Source organism: Geotrypetes seraphini, chromosome 13, assembly GCF_902459505.1.
Source record: "Geotrypetes seraphini chromosome 13, aGeoSer1.1, whole genome shotgun sequence".
Taxonomy (NCBI): Eukaryota; Metazoa; Chordata; class Amphibia; order Gymnophiona; family Dermophiidae; genus Geotrypetes; species Geotrypetes seraphini.
Window position 1 is genome coordinate 4418950 of NC_047096.1, and position 22975 is coordinate 4441924.

Sequence of the window (22975 nt, forward strand, 5' to 3'; positions counted from 1 at the left end):
ACAAGCCTCGAACACTTATGATTCTAAAGTGTTTGAGGCTTGTGCAGATGAGGATGGAGCTTAGGTATTGGTGAAATGAGGCATTGTGACATCACAATCTCAGCTCTAGAATGTTGCTACTTAGGATTTTAAAGTGTTTGAGGCTTGTGAAAATGAGGACGGAGCTTAGGCATTGGTGGAAGGAGGCATTATGACATCACAATCTGAGCTCTAGAATGTTGCGACTTAGGATTTTAAAGGGTTTGAGGCTTGTGCAGATGAGGACGGAGCTTAGGCATTGGTGGAATGAGGCATTATGACATCACAATCTCAGCTTTAGAATGTTGCTACTTATGATTCTAAAGTGTTTGAGGCTTGTGCAGATGAGGATGGAGCTTAGGTATTGGTGAAATGAGGCATTGTGACATCACAATCTCAGCTCTAGAATGTTGCTACTTAGGATTTTAAAGTGTTTGAGGCTTGTGAAAATGAGGACGGAGCTTAGGCATTGGTGGAATGAGGCATTATGACATCACAATCTGAGCTCTAGAATGTTGCTACTTAGGATTTTAAAGTGTTTGAGGCTTGTGCAGATGAGGATGGAGCTTAGGCATTGGTGGAATGAGGCATTATGACATCACAATCTGAGCTCTAGAATGTTGCGACTTAGGATTTTAAAGGGTTTGAGGCTTGTGCAGATGAGGACGGAGCTTGCAGGAATGGGGCAGGGACAGGAAAAGGGGCGTGGAAGGAATGGGAGGGCGGAGAAGAGAGCACAAGGGGCACCACTGTCTTGGGCACCTGCTACCCTCATTACGCCACTGACTTTCCATTGCTTCAAGTACAAAAAACTTCAATTGAGAGCCCAATAGGGAAGAGAAAGTGCCCGTCTGTAATAAATGTAAACACTTTGACTAGGATTGCTAGATTTTCCAATCGGAAAATCCAGACGCCTAGACCCGCCTCCAGGCCCGCCCATCCCCACCCTGTAACACCCTAGCCACGCCCCCCCTGCCTGACTTCCTCCCTGCCCGACGCGATTTGAGGAGGCTTTTCAAAACCCAGACAAAGTGCCGGGTTTTGAAAAGCCGTCCAGACCCCCAAACACGTCCTCAAAAGGAGGACATGTCCGGCGAAATCCAGACGTCTGGCAACCCTAACTTTGACTGTACCACTAGTGAGAATGTCTGGGTACCACCCAACACAAACCCAGCTACTTTGGGACATTCCAGGGGCAGAGTCAGCACTTAACTAGGGTTACCAGATTTTACAAGTGTAAAATCCGGATCCATGGCCCAGCCCCCCCCAGGCCTGCCCAAGTCACACCCCGTTCCACCCCAGCCCCACTCCCCTCTTCTCATACTCAGAGCCACGTCAGGAAGGCATCTGCACATGAGCAATGACATCACATGCATGCATGTGACATCACCGCATTGCATGCACACATGCGCAAATGCCCTCCTGACAGAGTCCCATGCTGGAAGCTTTTCAAAGCCATCTGGATGCCTGGACAGTCCTCTAAAAAGAGGACATACCTGGATAAATCTGGACGTCTGGTAACCCGACACTTATCCAGCTGGGGGGGCTGCATAAAAGTCACGCCTATCTTTATGCGGTTCATCATAACCAATTAAGTGCTGAATATTATACTTAACTGGCTATGTGCTCACCGGTTCCATAAACCTGGAAATTCAATGGCGTAGCACAGACGTGGCCTGCCTTTGAATTTCTGCGGATAACGCTAACAACGGTCAACATAATGCTCATCACCACCGGCTGAATATTGGGTCCAGAATGTTTATTTCTAATTCCATAAACATCTGTCGGTTGAAAAATTTTCCAAGTCGCAAATTTACATGGAACATATAAAAAATCGGTTGCATTTTCTTTTCAGGGGAAGGCTGTCCAGAGCCAGAGATTGCGAATGGAAGTTCCAATAGGACAGCAGGGAGCTTATTGAGATCAGGATTTGAATACAAAGTCGGTAGCTCTCTTGAATTTTCTTGCAACCCTGGATATGTCCTGATAGGTGAAAAGAAATCTTCTTGTCAAATGGACAACCGCTGGTCACCAGAAATACCAACCTGCAAAGCTAGTGAGTATCCAAGAGCAGGTACGAAAGTATTACCCTCGGAACTGACCATCTGATCATCAGGTGATGTTGTATCATCAAATTACAAACAGGTCTAATTTGCAGGAAAGCCAGAATAAAGTGTGCAGTGAGGGCCACATGCCTGGGGAATTTGGACGGCTAAACAGCAGGTTTCACGCTTTCAGATAGGCTGCGGGTAGTTCGCGTTATTGTGATGGCTCGGAATCTGCTCTATTACAACAAGGAGGGAAGACTGGCTAGACAGGCAGAGTTTGTAGGATTACTATAGACCAGTGGTTCCCAATCCTGTCCTAGAAGACCACCAGTCGGTCGGGTTTTTGGGATAGCCCTAATGAATATGCATGAGAGAGATTTGTGTATAATGGAGGAGACAGGCATGCAAACCTGCTCCATGCATATTCAGTAGGGCTGTCCTGAAAATCTGACTAGCTGGTGGTCCTCCAGGAAGGGTTTGGGAGCCATTGGTATAGACCAGTGGTCTCAAACTCAAAGCCTTTGCAGAGCCATATTTTGGATTTGAAGGTACTTGGAGGGCCGCAGAAAAAATAGTTCATGTCTTATTAAAGAAATGACAATTTTGCATGAGGTAAAACTCTTTATAGTTTATAAATTCTCCCCCTCCCCCCCCCCCCGAAGGCCTGCATGTTCCCCCCTTCTTTGCAGCATCCTCCAGCTTCCCCCCTGGCCTCCCAATCTTAGTTTCAGCTAATTACTGCAGCCTGCAGAGAGGATCGCTGGTGCTGTAGTGTTCCTTGCAGGCTGCCATCGGCCTCCGCAGCACATTCTCTCTGCCATGGTTCCGCCCCTCCTCTGACATCAGGGGCAGGATCGCGGCAGAGGGAACATGCTGCTGAGGACGATGGCAGCCTGCAAGGATCGCTACAGCACTGGCAATCCTATCTGCAGGCTGCGGTAATTATTTGAATTTAAGAACGGGAGGCCAGTGAGGAAGCCGGAGGATGTTGCAAAGTACTAGTACAGGCTGCGGGCCGCAAAATAGTACCTGGTGGGCCGCGAGTTTGAGACCACTGGTATAGACCGTGTTTCCGTCTATGGAGAAAAGGAAGTACATGGGGTGGGGGCGGGGGGTGAAGGGAGGAAGGGGGCAAACAAGGGAGCACAATGTATAATACCTTATTCCTGAGCCTTTGCTTCTTGTTGCTCAACATCTGGGGATCCACTATCTCAAGCTGTACCCCTCGTTCCTCCACTCCCCAGATCCTCTCTACATATCTTGGGGCTTTACCCCTCGTTCCTCCACTCCCCAGATCCTCTCTACATATCTCGGGCTTTACCCCTTGCTCCTCTACTCCCCAGATCCTCTCTACATATCACGGGCTTTACCCCTCGTTCCTCTACTCCCCAGATCCTCTCTACATATCTCGGGGCTTTACCCCTCGTTCCTCCACTCCCCAGATCCTCTCTACATATCTCGGGGCTGTACCCCTCGTTCCTCCACTCCCCAGATCCTCTCTACATATCTCGGGGCTGTACCCCTCGTTCCTCCACTCCCCAGATCCTCTCTACATATCTCGGGGCTTTACCCCTCGTTCCTCCACTCCCCAGATCCTCTCTACATATCTCGGGCTTTACCCCTCGTTCCTCCACTCCCCAGATCCTCTCTACATATCTCGGGGCTTTACCCCTCGTTCCTCCACTCCCCAGATCCTCTCTACATATCTCGGGGCTTTACCCCTCGTTCCTCCACTCCCCAGATCCTCTCTACATATCTCGGGGCTGTACCCCTCGTTCCTCCACTCCCCAGATCCTCTCTACATATCTCGGGCTTTACCCCTCGTTCCTCCACTCCCCAGATCCTCTCTACATATCTCGGGCTTTACCCCTCGTTCCTCCACTCCCCAGATCCTCTCTACATATCTCGGGCTTTACCCCTCGTTCCTCCACTCCCCAGATCCTCTCTACATATCTCGGGCTTTACCCCTCGTTCCTCCACTCCCCAGATCCTCTCTACATATCTCGGGCTTTACCCCTCGTTCCTCCACTCCCCAGATCCTCTCTACATATCTCGGGCTTTACCCCTCGTTCCTCCACTCCCCAGATCCTCTCTACATATCTCGGGCTTTACCCCTTGCTCCTCTACTCCTGATAACTCTGTGCTTGTCTCAGGCTTTAGGGCTGGCGCAAACATTTGGTCCTGCCATTCACACCAGCATTTTATAGACAGGTGGACTCCTCCCACCTGTCTTTGTAAAATAGAATTCAACATAGACACCATAAAAAAATGCACTTTAAACAGGCACCGCCTGATAAAATTACCCTATAAATATTTAGTCATCGCTAACCTCTTTCCTATATGCAGAGAACGTCTCAACCTGTTTCCCTTCCATTCCCAGGGGAAAGTTGTCCGGTGCCGATGCTGAACAATGGGTATGTGATATCAGGCAGTCCACAAACATTTAAATCAGGATTGGAGATTGGATATAGGTCACGGGTTGAAATTATGCTTCAGTGCCATCCAGGTCACATTATGGAAGGTTCCAGTGCGATCTATTGTGGAGCTGACCTGAAGTGGAATCCAGCTGTGCCAACCTGTGTGAAAAGTAAGTATAAGAGGCAGCGTCCCCACGAATAACTGCGGGAAACCATCCCATGTCATTCTTTTGTGTCTATCTCAACCTCACTCCCTCTACAGTAACGGAGCAAAGAGGGAGGGGCGCACCGCCCCAGGTGCCATCTTGGTGGGGGCATGGCACCCGTCCGCACAAAGTGCCGGGTTCTGAAAAGCCATCTGGACCCCTGGACATGTCCGGGGAAATCCGGATATCTTGTATTCTTACTCAGGAGTAATTTAAGGAAATACTTTTATACAGAAAGGGTGGTAGATGCGTGGAACAGTCTCCCAGTAGAGGTAGTGGAGACAGAGATTTTGTCTGTATTCAAGAAAGCATGGGATAGACACGTGGGATCTCTTAGCGAGAGGAGGAGATAGTGGATGCTGTGGATGGGCAGACCGGATGGGCCATTTGGCCTTTACCTGCCATCATGTTTCTATAACCATAAAGTTTTATGACCTCACAATGCAGGTGTAAAGAGCCTTAGCCTATAGGAAGAGGAGATGCAAATATTAAGAGCCTTAACCAATAGGGAGAGGAGGAGATAGTGGATGGGCCATTTGGCCTTTACCTGCCATCATGTTTCTATAACCATAAAGTTTTATGACCTCACAATGCAGGTGTAAAGAGCCTTAGCCTATAGGAAGAGGAGATGCAAATATTAAGAGCCTTAACCAATAGGGAGAGGAGGAGATAGTGGATGGGCCATTTGGCCTTTACCTGCCATCATGTTTCTATAACCATAAAGTTTTATGACCTCACAATGCAGGTGTAAAGAGCCTTAACCTATAGGAAGAGAAGATGCAAATGTTAAGAATCTTAGCCAATAGGGAGAGGAAGAGTTAGTGGATGTTGCAAGTGGGCAGACTGGATGGGCCATTTGGCATTTATCCGTCATCATGTGTGTATGTTTCTATGATTCTAAGCCCTCTGAAAACAGGATAAAACCTATCGTACTGCGTTTACTCAATCTGAGTACTATTTGACTTGAGTTAAATCAAGATTTCAAAAGAAACTGGGATTTTGTTCAGATGAAATTGCTACAGAAGCAGAGATTTAATTTAGATTTTGTTTACATTGTTTTCAGATGTTTGCCCTGTGCCAGAAGTTCAAAATGGGTTCATTGCACTCATAAATGGCAATTTAATTCAGTCAGGATTTAATGATAAACACGAATATATTGTCTTTGAATCTGTCACATTTGAATGTTACCCTGGTTACACTATGAACAGAATGCGTAGCGTGTCCTGCACACCTGAGTTAAACTGGATGCCACCTTTACCAACTTGTAAACCTTTACCAGGTAGGAGAATAATCTAGAATTCCTCTTTCTGTTAACACTAGCCGCCAACTGAAATACAATACAAATATCTGCAAGATAATCGCAAACATATAGGACTGAATTCTATATATTGCACCTAAAAAAAATCAGCGTCGAAAAATGTGCTAGTCCGGGAGCCATAGCTGGATTTACAATGAAAATGCAATTCAAATCTCTGTGTCTAAATTTAGACACGGATGTCCCTATTCTTTAATTCTACATGTAACTTAAAGTAACGCCCCTGAGCCACTGATTTCCATGCCTCTTTTTGATACGTGCGGAAAATGTAGGCACAGATCCCCTGCCTAAATTCATGTGCAAAACTTTAAATTGATGCTAATTAGTACCGTCTTCACGGAGGCCAATCACAAGTACTTGGCAAAAACCCAAATAGTAGCAGCATTCCATGCCACCGATTCAGGGCAAGCCGCGGCTTTTCCCATGCCTGTCTCAACAGCGGACTAGGAGCTTTTCCTCCAGGAACTTGTCTAAACCTTTTTTTAAACCAGCTACGTTAACAGCTCTTACCACATCCTCTAGCAATGCATTCCAGAGCTTGTTAAAATGCTGATTACTGGTGCTAATTAGTTTGGTATTCAATTACATCATGCAGGCAATTTGAAAACAGTGTTTAACGCTTTTTATACAATTTGAGGGATAGTGGCTTCTGATCAGCAGCCGATCGGTGCTCTGGGGACTGGAATACTGTGTACAGTACTCTCCTGATATTCGCGGGGGTTCTGTTCCAGGAACCCCCGCGAATGTTGAAACATCCCGAATACGGTTTTTAGAGGGGGAGACAGGAGAGGGCAGCCGGAGAGGCAGGAGAGAACAGCCGGAGCACTGGCGAGTGAAGGAAATCCCTTGCGGTATGCTCCGACTGCCTCTTCCTGCAATAAAGTTGGGCCTCACCAATCAAGAGCTGCGTGGCAGCAGCATGGCACCGAGTCTTAACTCCATCTCAGGCACAAGTGGTGCAAAAAATTAATTCTGGTTTTCGTACATCTAAGTTGACAGCTATGAAGCATCACAGACTGGGACTGTTTTTGACACAGTGGAAACCGTATGTTACTTCAAGTTTCAAGTTTAATGGTTTTTTTGATTAATCTCTTAATCATATTTGTAAGCGATGAACAGTTTAAAATTACAATTAATTGGAGACAATACAATACAAAACTACATATAATGACATTAGGGATTAAAAGTTTAACTTAACAAACTCCTATACACAAGGAAAGAGGGGAGGTGAAATACAAAATCAATATAGAAAAGTAGAACAAAAAGGGAAACAAATAAAAGATATAATATGATACAGCAAAAATAATTTGACCTGTGGACTGTTAAGTTAATTACCAAAGGCATCTTTAAAAAGGAATGTTTTTAAATTACTTTTAAATTTTTCCAGATCCTGCTCTTCCCTTAAATAAATTGGAAGTGCGTTCCAAGTCTGTGGTGCGGTAACAGAGAAAATAAATTGCCGTCTTGTATTAATAACCTTAAGAGACGGAATAGTTAGTAAATTCTGTTCATTGGATCTCAAAGTTCTATTTGGGGAATAAGGAATTAATAATTTATATATAAATGCTGGGGTTTTATTAAGGAGAGATTTGAAAGTGAGTAGGCATAGTTTGGATGTTATCCGGTGGGTAACTGGAAGCCAGTGCGCATTCTTTAGAAGGGGAGTTACATGATCAAACTTCCTAGTTTTAGTTATAAGCTTAATGGAAGCATTTTGAATGATCTGTAGACGTTTTATTTCATTCAAAGAGATTCCCTTAAAAAGAGCGTTACAGTAATCAATCTTAGAGATCACCAAGGAGTGAATAAGAATATTAAGTGATTTTCAACATAGAAATTTTGAAATTGATCGAATCTTTCGTAGTCTATAAAAGGTAGTTTTAATAATGTTGCTAATGTGATCATGAAAATTCAGTTTATTATCAAAGATCACCCCTAAAATTTTTATATTGCTTACTAATTGCAGGGGCACATTTTTTATAGAAATGGGAGCGACGAGGGAAGAACTGTCTTTCCAGGGGAAAAGCATCACATTAGTTTTTTTTAATGTTAAGTGGTGTGAAACTCGGGAACTTGCTTCATAATATTGCCCACAATTTATCAACCTTCACAGAACCTCATAGGATGGTGGGGGGAGGGGGGAGGATTTGTCTTGTACTTTCTGAAGTGAGGTACTTTCTGTTGTTGAGAACAGAAGCCTTGTTACAACTGCTTATGATGTACCTGTATCTATGTATTGGTTTAGAAAAAAACTTTCAATAAAGAAATTAAATTTTTTAAAATAATTTTTTCCCTTCAGAACTTCAGAGCCAGCTACAAGATAAGAGACAGTGTCCAGCTTTTTCTTACTGTTGTCTGTAGTACAAGTTTATCCTATGTGTCGCAAACATTTTAAGCTGCGGCACATAATCTCGGGGCTGCGACTGGAGGGCACCCAGAAATGCGCAATGTCAACATGATGACATCACATGCATTCATGACATCACATCAACATCCATGCATCCTTAATCTCATCATTCAGAGGGATGTTTTCAGTGTTTCTCAACTTTCCCCTTCGTAAAGTCATCTTACCTCATTTATCTAGACCAAAAGTCATCTTGATGTTGTTAGTGTCTGAGAATTCTGAGAAATCTAGTATACTGCTCTAATAGGAAATTACAATGTCATCTAAGGAACTTTTCCACTACTCATTGTTGTTCCACTAATTGCTGGAAACTGTTTGTTTTATCCCATTAGGTGACTGTGGTATCCCTCCACTTATCAACAATACTAAGCTAAAAGATGAATATGTTGGAAAAGAAATGTTTCCTATTGGCTCTATGGCATCCTACGTGTGTGATGAAACCAAAGGTTATACGAAAAAACCTGGGATGTCAGACACTATTACCTGTGGTTATAATTCAACATGGTCTATAATACCACAGTTTTGTGAACGTAAGAATTTCAACACTTTCTTTCCTCTACAAAGCTTACTCCTTAAATTGATTTTGCTGTTTGCCCCCCACCAGTGAACCGAGGAAGGTCTGGGGGGGGTGTTGGGTAGGGTTACCAGACATCCAGATTTCGCCAGACATGTCCTCTTTTTGAGGACTTGTCCAGGGATATGGACGGCTTTTCAAAACCCGGCACTGTGTTCCAGGTTTTGAAAAGCTGGTGGTAAATCTCTGAGGCAGCCGGTAACGGTGAAACAAGGCTCTTGGAGGCAAATGAAGAATATTTGAAGAAAAACTTGAACGCTGGTGGACAGTGTCAACACTCTTCATGTTCAACTAAGTGAAATTTTCCTTTTTTCCATCCGTGCACGGAGGTGGGCGGTTGCCCAGTTTGAAATAGATTATTTAACCTGGTGGGGTTTTTTTGCCAATGACAAGAAGTGTGGCAGTTTGAAGTCCTTTTGGTCTGCTGTCTGTACAGATGATTTTTGAGGCTATTTCTCCACCTTTTTATGGTAATTGATATCTCTACTGGCTTGCCCACCTCTGGCTCGTAGTATTTGTTTAGAATTTTTTGAATTTAAACGTCTCTATCATATCTCCCTTCTCCCAGCTGTTGGGCAGGCTGTTTACTTAGAAATCTGACATCAAATGCACTCTAAGGCAGTATTTAGAGGTATATGAAGCACTGCTGACACCTAAATGCCTAGTGCTCACCCATGTTAACTGTGGCCTCCCCACCTAAAATGTCAGGTCTTGCTATGTCACTGTGATGGGAAGGCTTGAACCTGAAGCATTTTTTAATTGCTGACTGTCAAACTCTGAGCAATCTCAAACAATTGTGTCTCCTATACAGGTCTTTCACCAACTCCTTTCAAAGAAGAACCCCAGGAACAAACTGAAGACTGCAGTGTAAGTTGGATTGGATTTATTGCATTTGATATAAAAACATAAGAATAGCCTTACAAAATGCAAATATTTGTAAAATAGAATTTCAATAATAAAACTCACTAAGTAATAAACTTATCGAACAAAGTGGTCTTAATTATTTTCCGATAACATAGCTTGCTGAATACATTTACCTAATCAAGATTGTTGCTAGGGTCCTATCTAAGAAGGTTTTATATCTACACCCATTAATCTTTGGATAAGCAAATAAGCAAATAAGTAGAAGTTTCTAGTTTCTCTTGATGGTCCACGCAACACAAAATTAGGAAAAAGGTAAGCTGGAGACAATCCCAATATCAGCTTAAAGCAAATACAGGAAAATTCGAATAATACTCTTGCCTCCAAAGGCAGCCAAAAGTAAACGATAATATGGACTAATAAGGTCATTCTTTTTTAAACCAAAAATCAATCGAACAGCTGTATTATGAATTATCCTTAATTTCCTTATAATTTTTTTGGGTGCTCCTAAATAGATGATGTTACAATAGTCTAAAATAGATAAAACTAATGCCTGCACCAATAGTCTGAACGATAAAGGATCAAAATATTTTTTAATGGTTCTTAATTTCCACAATGTAAAAAAGGTACATCTAGAGCTTCATAGACAGTCCAGCATCATAAGGCCTGACTACAGAATATCAAAATGAGAGCTGCTACATCTAGAGCTTCAGAGACAGTACAACAGCGTGAGGCCCGACTACAGGATATGAAAGATAATTGTCTAATCCATAGTTTTCGGGCTCGCTGAGACATAGAGAGGGCCATTCTTACTGCTGAGATTAGGATATACGGGATTGGGATATTCGGGCAATGCCGGGTGATCAGTGACTGCCAACGTGGCACTCCTTTTCAGCATATCAGTGTTGGCGTGGCATGTGGATTCAAGCCCTGGATGATGGAAAAAGGTGCAAGGGCAACGAAACTGTCACAACAGCTTATACAGCAACAGGCAAAGGGATGGCCGAAGGATCACTCTCTTAAGTTCTCACCGCACAATGACCATCCTAGATGGTATATGATCCTATCCCCAGTAATATATACTTGCACACAACTTATTCAGTATAATTTTGGGCTAGATCCCATAAGTGCAATTGGAACAGATTATTTCATTTTCTGGATTTTGTGTAAATATAGGTGTGCTGAAACTTTAGTGAACAAAGCATTGTTAGTTCTCTGTTTATTCACTTGGATAAGTAGAAACAAGCTGTAGGTGAAACCTTTTTATAGGTCTAACAATATATATTGTCTATTAGATTTGAAGAGTTTTCCTTTCTCCGTTAGGTTGGAAGGGAAGAGAGCATACATTGCACAGAATGATTTTGGAGTTACATATACCAGACAACTATAAAAGCAAAATAATAATAATAGCTAGGGAAAATGTACTGAAAATAATTTGTGGGTTTTTGTTGTTTTTTGTTTTTTTTATATTTTAGACATTTTCTGGTCTCTGTAATGCTGTAGAGAAGAAAATCAATGAGCCTTTTGAGGAAGCAAAGCTTGAAAGCTATAAAACCCTCTTGGAAATGAAGAAACTGTGTCTGGAAATAATAAAGCTGAAGCTGGAAATATTCTACCGGTATCTGCAAAGCTAATACCCAGGAGAGGTCTAGTGCCCGAGACAGAGAGCGCTTCATCTCACAAAGGACCTGTCGCCTGCACTCGAACAAACATGTCTGCTCATTTCCTTCATCCCAACCTCCTCGATATTTTCTCTCAGCCAGGAAACAAATGATGTGTGTGGGGTAGGGGCAGTGGCGTAGTAAGAGGAGGGGTCATGTTGGTGGGGGCGCCGGCACACCTCCTCCTCTCTCGCCCCGCCTCTCCCATTCCACCCCTCCACGAGTGCGCCCCCCTTCCCCCATACTTCTAGGTGAAGTTGTCATGCTCTTCGCGACCCCATCGGCTCTCCCACTGACGCCACTTACGAATGCCGCACATAGGAAATGATGTCAGAGGGAGAGCCGATGGGGTCGCGAGGGGTGTGCTGTTGACTGCTGTGAGCATCAACTTCAACTAGAGGTACAAGGGAAGTAGTGGGGGGAGGGGAATACAGCAGGTGAGATCAGAGAAGGAGCGAGGGGGTGGAGATGAGAGCAGGGGAGGGATGCCTCTCACTCTCGCTACGCTACTGGGTGGGGGGGGTGATTTTGTTAAGGAAGAGTGATACCTAATCAATTCAAAAAATTAATTGAGGGGGAAGAAGCATTGCCATAATTAAGAGGGAGGGTCACATAGGATTGCAAAATATAGGGAAGTAATTTGAAACCCAAGGAAAGGAGAACTAAGTAGAAGACCAACAGTGAGCACCAAGAAACAGATGGCCGAACATCGATATTGCAGACATGGTCCGATTCCATTGGGTTAAGTATGAAGTACTCATACTAGTGGCAAAGAACAAAAGAATAGCCTTACTAGGTCAGACCAAAGGTCCATCAAGCCCAGTAGTCCATTCTCACGGTGGCCAATCCAGATCCCTAGTACCTGGCCAAAACCCAAAGAGTAGCAACATTCCAAACAGAATCTCAAAGAGTAGCAAGAATCCGGAATCCCAGAGAGTAACAAGATTGTAGAATCTCAAAGAGTAGCAACATTCCATACAGAATCCCAAGGAATAGCAAGATTCCGGAACCCCAAATAGTGCAACATTCCATGCGGAATTCCCAAAGAGTAGCAACATTCTAAATAGAATCCCCAAAGAGTAACAAGATTCCAGAATCCCCAGAGTAGCAACATTCCATGCTACCGATCCAGGGCAAGCAGTGGCTCCCCCCGTGTCTTTCTCAATAACAGACTATGGGCTTTTCCTCCAGGAACTTGTCCAAACCTTTCTTAAAACCAGCTACACAATCCGCTCTTACCACATCATCTGGCAATGCATTCCAGAGCTTAACTATTCTCCGAGTGAAAAAAATTTTCCTCCAATTGGTTTTAGGAGTATTTCCCTGTAACTTCATTGAGTGTCGTGGTATTCATGGGAAATGATCATTAATCCCAGGCGCAATAAAAATTATGACACCTAGTAAGGGATGCAGTGCTGGTCCTGCCCTGTGGTATGGCCTTTACAAGTTCTGAAGTCCAAAGAAACAACTTAACTCTTATCTTATTTTTTCAGTTCCAGCCAGTTTTAAAATCTGTACAATGCATTCTAATGCCATCAACCACTAGACTATTAAAACTAATCAATAAATCTCTGCAAAACATTTATATCGTGTCAGGTTTTCTTTAACCACCATTGAAGCTTTTTTTTTTTTTTTTTTGCGGGGGGGGGGAAGGGGGTCCCAGTACTGTCAGAAAAGTGGGGGAAATTGAGAGGGAACATTTCAACCTGTTTGGGCTAGGGCAGAGTCTACAGATACTCCTGACTCACAAACAGAGAAAGAGGTGCATTTATAATAGTGCTGAAATTTTATCCCCACTGAAAACAATGAAAACACGGACTGGATTTCTTATCTTTCAAATTCCACTCGGGAGCACAGGGATGCCAAGGGCACATTGGAAGGGGAGCACAAACTTCCCTCACGATGCCACCGCTCCTCCATTCTACATATGCAAATTCTTTATGGTACTGAGTAGGGGTTACCATATGGCTCCACAAAAAGGAGGACGGATTGAGGCATCCGGGTTTTACTTCTACTGAACGCAATGAAAGTAAAACCCGGATGTCTCAATCCGTCCTCCTTTTTCTGGAGCCACATGGTAACCCTGAGTGAGGGCAACATTCAGACAGCAAATTAGTGCTCAATGAAAATCTTTTCATTTGCGTAAATTGCTTTCAGAATTGCACTCTGAAAGGTTAGTTTGCCTTAGAGCAGGGGTGTCAAAGTCCCTCCTCGAGGGCCGCAATCCAGTCAGGTTTTCAGGATTTCCTATGAATATGCATGAGATCTATTTGCATGCACTGCTTTTATTGTATGCTAATAGATCTCATGCATATTCATTGGGGAAATCCTGAAAACCCGACTGGATTGTGGCCCTTGAGGAGGGACTTTGACACCCCTGCCTTAGAGGCTGGCTGAAACCAGTGGCTTTGTTTCTTGCTGAAACCAGACCTGTGGCCAAAATCTGCCACTTAGTTTTGGCTGGAACCAAAACCAAAATTGTAGCCCTCCACCCCTGCTGCCACTGCCACTGTGAGCCTGTCCCCCTGAGCCAACTCCCTCAACAGAAAACTCATTTTCTCCCTGTACCACCCACTAACTCCACCCTCTCCCCTCCTCCATAGACCCTCCCTGGGCCTACCTTTTAAAAGCCCTGGTGGTTTCTTTGGGGCAGGAGCATCTTGAGTTGCTTTGCAATGACCGAGTCCCAACGTCCGGGAAGATTTATTATTCCATCCAAGACACTGTTTTTGTTCAGTTGCCGAATGGCTCGGGTAACAGCAGAAGAAAGCTCTTCCAGAGATGCAAAACGAAGTCCACGCATAGGTGGTTGCTACTTTGGAAAAAGGTCAAAGTCTGGTGGACTCATGTCTGGACTATAGGGAGCATGAGGTAACTTCTCCCAGCCGTATTCGCCTAATTTTTCAATGATGACATTCTCTATGTGTGGGCGAGTGTTGTCATTGAAGAATGAGTGGCCCAGCCAAGAGCAACTGTGTTTTGTGCATTTTTCTGCGCAGTTTTTGCAAAAATCACGATAATACACTGCTGTGACACTTCTTCCACATAGCACTTTGTCTGTGATGATGATGCCTTCATGATCATAAGCAAAAATCATCATTTGTTTCACTTTTGATTGAGCTCATTGAAATTTTTTTTGGTCGTGGGGAAGATGGAGCTCTCCACTCATCATTGAAAAACTACGCGAATACGGCTGGGAGGTGTTACTTCATGCTCCCTACAGTCCAGACATGAGTCCACCAGACTTCGACCTTTTTCCAAAGTTGAAACAACCTATACGTGGACATCGTTATGCATCTCTGGAAGAGCTTTCTTCTGCCATTACCCGAGCCATTCGACAATGGTGTCTTGGATGGAATAATGAAGGTTCCCGGATGTTGGGACTCGGTCATTGCAAAGCAGGGAGACTATATTGGAGGACTGTAAAGAAATACTTGAAAAAAACAAACATGAAAATTTTAAAAAATAGCGTGCATTATTTATGAAATGACCCTCGTAAATCCCTCTGGGCTCTGAGGCAGTTACAACAACGGCATCTACTAAAGCAGCTTTGAAAAGGGATTGGAGGGGAGTTAATGCGGTATATTATTAAGTAAACAAGAAAAATCCAACAGGACAAAAACCCACGGGTTCAAAAATACACACAAAAAAAAGTGGGAACGGACAGTGAACACGCCACAAAAGATCAAGAATGTGGGTCCACAGTTGATGTTTGTCCGTTTTTTGCAATAAACAAGGTTTTTTCACATTCTTGGTCTTTTGTGGCGTGTTCATTGTCCGTTCCCACTTTTTTTTTGTATATTATTAAATAATGCATACCATTCAGTGATAGCATGCGCTATGCCAGAGCAATACAAAGATAAAGTAATAATGATACCGAGAGAGGAGAGGTTATACTCCAGAAAATATCAGCCTTTTGCATGCTTATATAATAAGCAACAGGGACTGGATTCCCCTCCTCCCTTTAGGATCTTCTGGGTACTTCCTGGGGTGGCATCATAGGCATTTCCTATGTACTGTAGACCAGTGTTCTTCAATCACCGGTCTGTGGACCGGTACCGGTCTGCAGAAATTTCCTGCCAGTTCACAGAGCCGGCACGCGCATCGGGCCCAAGACAGTGTTCTTCAACTGCCGGTCCGCGGTGCGTTCGATGCGGCGTTATCTTCAGGCTGGCTCCCTCTTCCTCACTGCTGAAGTGCACAAATCCACGGGCAGCGGCTTCTATGCGCGTCCTGTGCCTGAACCGGAAGCCTTCTCTCTGACGTCGCATCAGAGGGAAGGCTTCCAGATGAGGCATGGGACGTGCGAGGAGCCGCTGCCCACGGCTTTATGCACCGCTTCAGTGAGGAAGAGGGAGCCGGCTCGAAGATAACACCAGGGGCGGCATAAAATGGCCAGGTGGGAGCAGGCCAGAAGGTAAGGCACAGCATGGAGGGAGGGAGACAACAAAAGTGGGAGGGAGACAACAAAAGTAGGAGGAATGATTTTATTTTTGAATTTAGTGATTGAATTGTGTCAATTTTGAGAATTTACATCTGCTGTCTGTATTTTGCACTGTTCAGGAAGAAATGCATTTGTTTCTTTTTCTCTGGGGTTGTACAGCATACAGAGTCTTGCATCTTAGGGTTTGTCTGTATATATTAGTACTTTTAGTTTTTAGTTCCGTTATTTGCATAGGGGTTATGTGTGTTTTGGTAGGAATGAATGTTGAGAAGCATACAGTGTACTTTGTGTAGTTTAATTTTGTGGTTAACCATTATGTGTTGTTAATAAGATTATATTGTGTGTATATATGAAAAATGAATGGAAAAAATAGTGTTACAATTAGTACTATTATGGGGGCGGGATCTGGGCGGATATGGGTGGGGTCTGGCCCACGACTTAGCCCAGTGTTCTTCAACTGCAAGTCCGCGGACCAGTGCCAGTCCATAAAATAATTATTTTATTTCCGCCGGTTCCTAGGTGTAAAAAGGTTGTAGAACACTGTTTTACATTTTTTTCTAATACCTTTTAGCAGGGATGACAGGACTATACAGAACCCAGCCTGCAGATGGCAGTGTTGGGACTCCTACAGCCCATTCTCATCCAAAGGATAGAAACGCAGAAATGTAAAAAACATGGTGGCAGATAAAGACCATCAAACTCTACAATTTCTTCTCCCTTAGAGTTCCTTTGTTCACCAGGCTTGTCCCATTTTATATCTATTTATTTCCAGTTTGATGTAAATGATTTTTCTATGATTTATGTTAAATTATGTATGTTTACTGTATGAAAACTGCTGAGATTCCAGGTGCCATATAAATTCTTAAATAAATCAAGTGGGACAATGGAGGCTTGTTACAATATATCTCCAGAAAAAAGAGGATGGATTAAGATGTCTGGGTTTTGCTTTCAATGGAAGCAAAACCGAGATATCTTAGGCCCCCTTTTATTAAACGGAGCTAGCAGTTTTTAGAGCCGGGAGCTGCTCTGAATGGTGAGCGCTGCTCCCGATGCTCATAGGAACTCTATGAGCATCGGGAGCAGCGCGAGACATTCATGCTGGCTCCGTGCGCTAAAAACTGCTAGCGCTGTTTAATAAAAAGGGGCCTTAACCCATCCTCCTTTTTCTGGAACCATATACAGTAGTAACCCTCCCCAAGGTTATAAGGAGCTGAAATGGCTCCCCTCTTCTCAAGTTGCTGCCCTGACCATTAAGATACACCAGAGAAGGGCTGCATTTCTCTAAAACTCTCGTGACATCAGTTTCCAGGAAAACAACATTCAGGTTTGAACAGACCTGCTGAGTTACCCAGTCCTGCAGGTGGATTACACCAGGCCCTGATTTTCACAACCCTGTTCTGATGCAGCACTCAGGATAGAAACTGAAAACCAGGACTGGCTTAGAGTTCCTATGAGCATCAGGAGCAGCGCAAAGCATTCAGCACACCAGCCTGCGCTAAAAACTGCTTCCGTGGTTTTGTAAAAAGGTGGGGAGGGGAGGAGGGTAAGAATGGTAACTCAATAAGCGCAAAATACAAAACACACCAAAGGACTTTGGAGTCCATGGGCGTGCCTTTAATAAAGTTCAGTGGGTGTGTGTCTAATATATGCATTTATTATTAAGTGTAATTCATTCTCACCCTGAGGCAGCTACATCTGCTGAATAAATGCAATGCCATGAAACAATTAGTACTTATTTGGTAATTCCTGGTGAAAGTTATGTAGACAGTTCAAAATATTTAAATAATGCATAGAGATGCCTTTACACCTCTGGACACGTATCATCAGATTGTGTTTATTTTTGCAGAATTTTGGAAGCTACAACATGTCCTTCATGTTATATCAGTCAGGGCCATCCTGAGGACTGTGCAAGGGATGCAGCTACACAGTGCGCAAGGAAGACAGAAATGCCAAAATTGCTCCGTATCTATTATCTTCTCTGCAGTGGCCACAGTACAGTGGGCAAGATGGGGGTGCAAAGATGGGGGTTCAATTGCGGCTCAGGCTGCTCCTGGTATCGGTCAGTTCACAAGGGAGGCCCTCTAGAGTTAAAGGCAGACTTTCATTTCTAAAACCAGGCCACGTTTCATCAAAGATGTGTTTGCTGGGTGCTCCATTTCTAGCTAATCTAGTCCGGATTTTATGTTAGGACATGCAAGGACTCATTTCTGACTTCCCTAAGAAAAGAAACACTTCAGTACAGGCAACAAGATAAAACCAGAACGGAATCAACCTTCTCCGGAACATGGAGTAACAGGATAAAACCAGGACTGGACCACCCTTCTCCACAACATGGAGGAACAGGATAAAACCAGGTCTGGATCAACCTTCTCTGGAAAATGGAGCAAGCTAACAGCCCTGCTGGATTAGTCACTGAGCTGGAGCGCAAATATAGAGCAGAAAGAAATTCCTCGTGTTAATGTCCAAATTTCATTATTATTGATGGGCCGCAATTGGGCATAAATGTGATTGAAAATTTTTATAAAGGAGGACATTTGTCAGATATTGTGTTCCAACTTCCTCACTTAATCACAATGTGCTGCTTTAGTGTTGAACATTTTTAGTGAAGGAATAAAGAAAATAAACATTTATGGAATACATATAAATATTCATTACAAATGATTTCATCCATTTTGAAAATTCAATCCACATATTCTATTAAATACAATCATTCCTCCAAATATTTTATATAGCAAACCTTAATCCCCTACCCCACCCCTTCCCCATAACCCCTCCCTCCCAGGATGGAAGGTGACAAGGGCAGCCAAGTCTAGGATACCATGAAGCCAATAAAAGCTTCAATGAAATTCATTAAGAATCAAACTTCGTGCTCTAGGTGAAAGTTTTTGAATATAAGGGTCCCAAATTTTTATAAAGAGATGAGTTCGTCTAGGATAACAACGAACCTCCCAAACTTCCAAATAAAAGTACACGATGTAATTGGTTCCTCCAATGCCAAAAACTAGGAGGTTCTGATTGCAACCAATATTGCATAATACATTTATGACCCACCAGACAAGTTTTCCGAAATAAAAGGCATCTTCCTTGACCATATACCCTTACCAAATAGCACCCCCCTTGGAGATCCCACCACAGGACTATCCCATAATGAACCCAAATAAGATAGGATGGCAGACCAGAAAGACTTAATGAAAGGACATTGCCAAAATGCAAGAGATAACATATTGAGATCTTTATCACATTTAATACATTTTGGAGAATTTACCAATCCCACATGGAAAGCTTGCATTTGTGAGAAATAGGCCCTATGTTTCACTCTATATGGACATTCCTTCCATACAAAACCTGTAATAATTTTAGGTAAACGAAGAATTGCTTGATTACAATCAATAAGCGATATCTGAATCCCTAACTCCTCACTCCAATTTTGTAAGAGTTTACGAACTTTATTATCCTAAAATAAAAATATTAGCACTTTTCAAATACATTATGCCTTTTATTTAAAACTATTACATCTTCAACTCTTATTGAGACATCCATTAGACATAGGCCATATGTTCTTTATCTGCTTCCATGTTTTTCCAGCAGACACAGAGAAACCCTTCAGCGGGGGACTGTGTAAAACGTGGACATCATGGAGCCCACAGACCTCGCGGATCTTAACCGCACGCCCTTAAAACATCTGCTGACCTCGGGGGTGATTGGGATCCCTGAGGTTTGCAAGGGTTAAAAAGAGGATCCCAATGCCACAGATGCTTTCTTTTCTAGGCCATGCGCCTTAGTACTCAGGACCAGCAATCGCAACCACCAACAGAAAAGAAGCCAGCAAAGGTACAAGTTAAAAAGAGGATCTCGCAAACCCCCACAGAACTAAAAGCGCTCGGCTTTAAAAAGAAAGCGGCCGTGGCACAGGTCCACAGGGATCCTCCTTTGAACTCCCACCGACCTCACGGATCCCACTCACCCCCGAGGTGAAGCAGATGTTTAAGGGAATGCGGTTAAGATCCGCGAGGTCTGTGTTTTAACCATTCCCCCCCCTTGTGCATTCAACCTTCACCTTATCTCTCCTTTGGTGCTTCCACTCTCTTGATACCTGATTTTAATGAATAGGTTGTCATGGAAGCTGTGACTGCAGTAGACAAAGCACTTAATGGCATGGAGATTCAGGAAATTATAGGGCAGCAAAACAAGCCTTTCCAGGAAGAACTAGTTCAAAATTGTTGAGCAAAATTAAAAAACAACTATTTTCTTAGCTTTTGGATGCCAGCATATACACCTACAGGATCTAAAGTGGAAGAGTCTCAACAATTAAAGGCCTGGAAATAGAATATGCTCAGGACGATGGTCATGAAAACCACAGTCAGAATGCTAAACGCTGCCTTGTGGAAGGCTAGTGATCATTTTGCAAGTGGGAGGGAAGGGGCAGAGGAGTTTAATAGGGACTGAAAGTGAGAAGGCCTTACCTTGCTGGCTGAGGAGTCATTCAAAGAATGATCTCACTGACTCTGAATTAGAGAATGGCACAGGGACAAATCTGTCCTCATCCCGTCCCCGCTGGTTTTATCGCTGTCCCTGGCCCTGCTCCATTCCTGTAAGCTCTGCCTTAAACGCACAAGCCTCAGACACTTATGATTTTAAAGTGTTTGAGGCTTGTGCAGATGAGGACAGAGCTTGCAGGAATGGGGAAAAGACAGGAAAAGAACTCGTGGGGACAGGTCGGAGAAAAATTTGTCCCCGTGTCATTCTCTACTCTGAATAACCAGTATGTTGTATGAAGAGCACTACTGTATGGAGAAAATAAATATAAAAACAAACTATCAAAATTACACAATAAGGCGCCCTCAAGAGATTCAAGAACGAGGGTAGAATGTGAGGACAGCGCCGGTCACACACGCTCTTTAGACATGCGCCTACAGTGTGTGCCACAAAAGCAGTACGGGGCTCATAATCGAAACGTAAACACATTTAAAACACACCCGAGTCGACACTCGGATGACCTAAAAGACAGGTCATCCAAGTGCCAAACTTTCTGGACGTGCCACAAGACTTTTTAGGCCTCCGAATGCCGCTGTGCGCCCAGAGCTGAAAGGGGCGTATCTGGAGGAGTGGTTAGGGCAGGAGGTGGGCTGACCTAGACTTGGTCGTTCTGAAGGGTTAATCAAATGTTTTACTAGACATCCTGGATGAAACTTAAACGTTGTGAATTAGACGATGTAAAAAAAAAGGCATAAGTGCCAAAAAAGTATCCAAAGTGACCAGATAACTACTGCAGAGACAAAGTAAAGACCCCCCCTACACATTCTCCCAGTGATCACTGACCCCTTCACACACCCAGAACGTCAGGAGGGGTCAGTTATTTATAACCTGCAATTACAGGTCTGTTTGGAGAGAATGTACTTATAGAGTTTTACATAGGGCTTATTTTTCCCAAATTCAAGCTTTTCATGCGGGTTTGGTAAATTCCTCAATTTGTATTAAATGTGATAAGGATCCTGGCACATTATTTCATGCTTTTTGGCTATGTCCTTTAATCAAGTCATTCTGGTCTGCCATCCTATTATTTTAGGGTTCTTTATGGGGTAATCCTGTGGTGGGTTCTCCAAGGGGAGTAATTTTTGGTAAATCAGCAGCTTGTGGGGTTTTTGGCCAAAGGAAATGTCTTTTAGTTCAGAAAGCCTGTATGATTGGGCATAAATGTATTCTGCAAGTTTCTGGCATTGGAGGAACCCAGTTGCATAATATTAAATATTGAACTAAGGACTTGCACGGTCTGTGTCTGTGTATGGCCGTTTGGGGGAGGATGGGCTGGGGAGGGCTTCAGTGGCTGGGAGGGTTTAGATGGGATGGAGTAGGTTTTAACGGAGATTTCGGCAGTTGGAACCCAAGCACAGTACCGGGTAGAGCGTTGGATTCTTGCCCAGAAATAGCTAAGAAGAAAAAATTTATCAGGTTGGGCAGGTTGGATGGACCATTTGGGTCTTTATCTGCCGTCATCTACTATGTTACTATGTTATCGTTTATTTTTATTTGAGAGTGGGGAGGTTCGGCGATCGTCTAGAAGAGCTCATCTTTTTATGGAAGTTTGGGATCCTTATATTCAAAATCTTTCACCAAGAGCAAGAAGTTTAATTCTCAATGATTTATGATGAAGCTAAGGTTATCTAAATTACATTCCAGATCTTTTTATTATTTCTTTATTTTTGTCAACTTTCATCCGGGGAGGGGGAGGGGGTAAGGGGAGTGTAGAAAGGAATGGATTAGTTCATATGGAAATTTAATTTGGAGAAATGATATAAATATGTATGGAAATATTATTATTGTGAATCTAATTGTAATGAATATCTCTTTGCATTATATTATTGTATTTTACTAGATTCCTTCAATGAAATTGTTATAAATTAAACTACCAATGCAATGGCATATGCAAAAAGATCTATTGCCACATAAAATCAAAATTTTGCATAAGATGCTTGAATAAATTTCATAGCAATCCTCATTACAAGCATTCGTATCTACACTTCTAAACATAACATTGTGTTAGGTTCTTTTACAAGGTCAGATGGTACTGTTTACCCAACCACAATAAGGGCAACATTTATTATTTCTATTGGGAAACTTTATAACACAGATATCACCTTTCTGCCAACAGCGAACAATGCAAACATTTCTCATTGCCATAAACCAGAGTGGAAACGGCCTGGGAGAGTCAACAGCCATTAGGTATCACAAAGAAAGCAAAGACCGTATGATATGTACAGTACACAGCACAAACAAGATTGTATTCAAACAGAGTTGTTCAGTGATTCAATTTACCATCACCTGACACTGCTTATTAGAGCAGCTCCCCTGTACAGACCACTGGGGGCCTTTCAAATCTTGTCTCATTCAATGATTGCCTTTGAAGACTAGTTATGCACAACCTTTGTACCTGTGGCAGACAGAGAAGAGTGATACGAAGCAGGATATGAGAAGCTTCTCTAAAACAGATGTTCTCTCACACAGCTGGTAGAAGTCCCCTGTGGCTGTG

At 43.2% G+C, this 22975-nt stretch overlaps 1 protein-coding gene across 1 annotated transcript in view; it reads left to right on the forward strand.

Moving 5' to 3' along the window:
- Nucleotides 1–22975, forward strand: part of LOC117347550 (complement receptor type 1-like) — a 131080-nt gene that overhangs the window by 18972 nt on the left and 89133 nt on the right. The window contains exons 9-14 of the mRNA XM_033918638.1: nucleotides 1874–2074; nucleotides 4447–4653; nucleotides 5753–5968; nucleotides 8741–8938; nucleotides 9794–9849; nucleotides 11319–11461. Of these exons, the coding sequence (XP_033774529.1) occupies nucleotides 1874–2074; nucleotides 4447–4653; nucleotides 5753–5968; nucleotides 8741–8938; nucleotides 9794–9849; nucleotides 11319–11461 (1021 nt within the window). The remainder of the gene's footprint in view (nucleotides 1–1873; nucleotides 2075–4446; nucleotides 4654–5752; nucleotides 5969–8740; nucleotides 8939–9793; nucleotides 9850–11318; nucleotides 11462–22975) is intronic.